Source organism: Trichechus manatus, unplaced genomic scaffold, assembly GCF_000243295.1.
Source record: "Trichechus manatus latirostris isolate Lorelei unplaced genomic scaffold, TriManLat1.0 scaffold00515, whole genome shotgun sequence".
In the NCBI taxonomy this organism is placed as follows: Eukaryota; Metazoa; Chordata; class Mammalia; order Sirenia; family Trichechidae; genus Trichechus; species Trichechus manatus.
In genome coordinates, this window is record NW_004444451.1 from 19,480 (window position 1) to 23,781 (window position 4,302).

Consider the following 4,302-nt stretch of genomic DNA (forward strand, 5'->3'; position numbering starts at 1 on the left):
TTTATATTATATTCGTTAGCCCAGAGCATTCATATACATGGTACAATATATTTCCAAACCTATTATATGTCCTTTGACTCTGTTTAGGTACTCTTTATCTATGCATTAACATTAAACTGTAACTATGTTCTTATATTGAATTTCTTCTCCTGGCTAAAGGTTTCTCTAATTCCTATGTTACCCTACTACCTCCTAAATATCTTAGAAAATATCCATGGTGCAAGGTGGGGGACCAACTTGATTTATTTTTGAGACAGATAGCCAGCATTACTCATTAAATCAATCACCCTTTTGCTATTGGATTGAGATATCATATTTGTTTTATACAACATATACAGTTTTTTACAACTATAACCAGTTTCTGAGCTCTCTCTTCTATTGCACTGATCCTCTTTTCTGCTCTCAACATCTTAATGTTTTCCTTACTATGATTTCCCTCCCCCCAAAAAAATTCAAACCCGTTGCCATCGAGTCGATTCCAACTCATAGTGACCCTATAGGACAGAGTAGAATTGCTCCTAGGGTTTCCAAGGAGCAGCTGGTGGATTCAAACTGCCGAACTTTTGGTTAGCAGTCGTAGCTCCTAACCACTGTACTACCAGGGCTTCTTTATATTATAGTTCAATATCACTTAAGGAACTCTTGGCTATTGTTACTATTTACATTTTTCTTGGTCTTTTCAGACTTTTTTTTTTTATGTGAATTTGAAGATAAGGGCATTTGTTCTAAAATACTCTATTAAATTGAAAATTACTTGCATTAAATTTATGTGTCACCAAAGGTGAATTAGCATTTAAAAACTTTTTATTATGGAGAATTTTGCATATATGTAGAAGTAGACAAATGAAATAAAAATTAAGAACTAATTAATTAAATGAGAAATATCTTAGAAATATGTTAGTCACAAAAAAGCCATCATTTTTTATGATTATTTTGTAACTGTTTTCCTCACTTATTCTTTCAATTCAGTGATTGGACTGGGTGGATATGACAGAAGAAAACAAGACTCTGGTGGCAGAGTTTGTGCTCAGGGGACTTACAGATCATCCAGAGCTGCAGGTCCCCCTGTTCCTGGTGTTCTTGGTGATCTACCTTACTACCATGGTAGGAAACCTTGGACTGGTTGCTCTCATCTGGAAGGACCCTCATCTTCACACGCCCTTGTACTTATTCCTCGGCAGTTTAGCCTTTGCAGATTCTAGCACTTCATCCTCTGTGACTCCTAAGATGCTTATGAATTTTTTATCCAAGAATCATGTGATAGCCGTTTTTGACTGTATGGCCCAATTTTATTTTCTTGCTTCCAGTGCAACCACAGAATGTTTCCTCCTGGTAGTGATGGTCTATGACCACTATGTCGCCATATGCAACCCCTTGCTTTATCCGGTGGTGATGTCCAATAGCCTCTGTACTCAACTGATAGGTGTTTCATATGTTACTGGTTTTCTGCATTCCATAATTCATGTGACTTTGTTACTTAGATTAACTTTCTGCAGATCCAATGTAATACAATATTTCTATTGTGAAATTTTACAACTGTTCAAAATTTCTTGCACTGATCCTACAGTTAACATAATCCTGGTTTTAATTTTTTCAGCCTTTAAATTTTTCAGCCTTTACTTTTGTGACCATCATAGTTTCTTATACCTGTGTCCTCTTTGCCATTCTGAAAAAGAAGTCTGAAAAGGGCAGAAAGCAAAGCCGTTTCCACGTGCAGTGCCAATCTGCTCTCTGTCTCTTTGTTCTATGGCACTCTCTTCTTCATGTATGTGCGTCCTGGGTCTGGTCCAGCTGTAAATCAGGACAAGATGTATTCTTTATTTTACACAATAGTAATTCCCCTTCTAAATCCTTTTATTTATAGCCTGAGAAATAAAGAGGTTGCAGGTGACTCGAGAAGAATAACGAAGACATAAATTGTCAGTCAGTTTTCAAACATTTTTCAGAGCATTGGAAAATGCTCTGCCTTTTCAACAGGTCTCTGCGTGAAGGAGCTCAGCTTCTTACACTGTTTACTTGATTATGGGTCAAGTTTAAGTTCAGTAGCATCACCTGTAAGTAAATTTGAAATATTTTTCTCCGTTTTTTATTTGAGCATTTAGCTTTTGCAAATTAGATATTTACCAGGGAATTCCAAAATTACAGGTAGTAATTGACAATTTTACTAGGAAATGACTCTAATTGAGGCTGGCATATAGGGTGTGTCACTTAGCTCATGACTGAGCCTAGCTCACCACTCTGGACTTACATGTTGATAAGACTTGATCATTCTCTGCTAGTCACAGATGTTGTTAATTGCTGTCAACTCATTCCCGACTCTTTGCAACCGCATATAAATCCATAAAAAGGAAACTCTGTTTCTTTTCAAAACATATTCCTGAGAATAAATGTACTATTTATGATAAAAGTTGAGGAAAAAGTAAAAAGATTTTTAAAAATCTGTGAATCTTGGGAAGAAAAATGGAAACTGGCATGATTTAAAGAGTAGAGCATCAAAATCAACCACAGCTCATATTTGTAGCTACACATGCTAATTTTGTCAGGAATATTGCATGTAGTATGATATTCCAGACTTAATAAATTTAGGAACGTCTCAGGATATATTTGCATGTAATAAAGAGCACTTTCCTAGACTGGCCGTATGATTGCATTATTGTTCCTATCACTTTAGTAGGATCTGAAAAGGCAGAAAAAAAGGAGCCTAGATTAGAGACAATAAACTAGTGTAGTAAATAAAAATAGGGGTGAAAAATAGTATCAAAAATTATCAATTAATAATTGACTTCTGCTGTGCGATTAATTACTTTTGTGTGTGGCCTTTTTAGCCATGGGCTTGTAACTCCCACCCAGGTGATTGCGTGATAGGGTGGTTATGGCCTATTGAGGGGATTGGTCAGTGTTGCCCTAAAAGAGAGCCAATTCCAAAGCAGAGGGAGGAGCTCACCACCACTAAGGAAGGAGAGACCAGCAGCAGAGACCCAACAGCAGAAGGTGAGGTGGGTTTCCACACCCACAGAGAGAGAAAGCTGAGTGCTTTGGGCAGAGACTGAGGGCCAGGGAGAGAAGTGTCTGTGAACACAGTGGGGAGACACTATCCTGATGGAAGAATGGTATCCTGAGTGTTCTTGAGTCTGAATTGTAACTGTTGCTTCCCTAATAAACCCCATAATCGTGAGTGTGGTCTGTGAATTCTGTGTGGCCATTGCAGTGAATTATCAAACAGAGTAGAGTGCTGTAGGAGGGACGACTGGTATCAGAATTGGTAGAGATGGCTGAGAGAGCAGGCTTGTCTGGCCTCCACCTCATGGGAGTCAGCCTTATGCTGTTGATCTTGGTTCTCCATCCCCCTTGTGGGGTTGGAAGAGGTTAGACACCGCCTCCATGCTGTTTCTACAACTTCCAATTCTGGAATATGACCATACATATATTCCTATTTATTTTAGGATTAGTACACAAATATAGCTTATTTAACTCATATTTTAGTAAAACTCAATTATATTTCTTTAGAAATCTGCTTTTCTCAGCACATTCACTTAAGAAAAATAATTATACAAAGTGAGAATTAAGTGTAATTGCTGAAGAATAAAAATATGCCTATTAATCTAGCATTTTAAAAACACACTAGCTTTTGCCATGTCAATAGCTCCAACAAACAAACTAAAATTATTTGTCTAAAGAGTTACGCATATGAAAAATACCTTTTATCATTTAAATTTTTTTATCATATGATTATAGAAACAAGTCAATTTGTATGGGTCTCAAGATTTATTCCAATAGTCTTTGTTAACAAAATTTCTTTAAAAAGTCTCACATGATTATGTTTATTTTCTTACAATTTTCAATAATTTCATAGACTTTGTGACTAATTTTACAAACACTATGAATTTTTTTAACATTTTATTTTCTTTCTGAGTAGCATTCTTCACTTATAATCTACTAACAGTATTTAAAAAATAATCCCTTATATAGTTATTATTTTTACAAGTGTAAATAAATTTATTCCTTCATGTACATAACACATGTTTTATTTGGAGTACCTGTGAAACAACCATGTGTTAGTATTTTTACATTTTTTATTATCTTTATAATTGCACAAGTAATACATGATTTTAATGGGCTTATTTTAAATAAAAGATTTTGTATTATATTACCTCAGAAAAAAAGTTAACAGTTAAACTATAGTCTTTTCCTCCAGTTTAAGAAATTCCTGAGGAATTGACACCTAGAAAATCTTGTGATGCCAACTCAAGAAGTGCATCAATTCATGATAAATTAAATTCTTGCCGAGGTTCATGTGGAATG

General features: G+C 35.4%; 1 protein-coding gene across 1 annotated transcript; it reads left to right on the forward strand.

Annotated features, from left to right (window-relative positions):
* The first annotated feature begins 987 nt into the window (after window positions 1-987).
* LOC101360042 (olfactory receptor 5AC1-like) lies at window positions 988-2,023 on the forward strand. Its single transcript, XM_023725864.1, is given in 3 exon segments — window positions 988-1,614; window positions 1,616-1,693; window positions 1,695-2,023. Coding segments are annotated over 3 exon segments (927 nt in total). The 3' UTR covers window positions 1,917-2,023.
* Window positions 2,024-4,302: the final 2,279 nt, after the last annotated feature.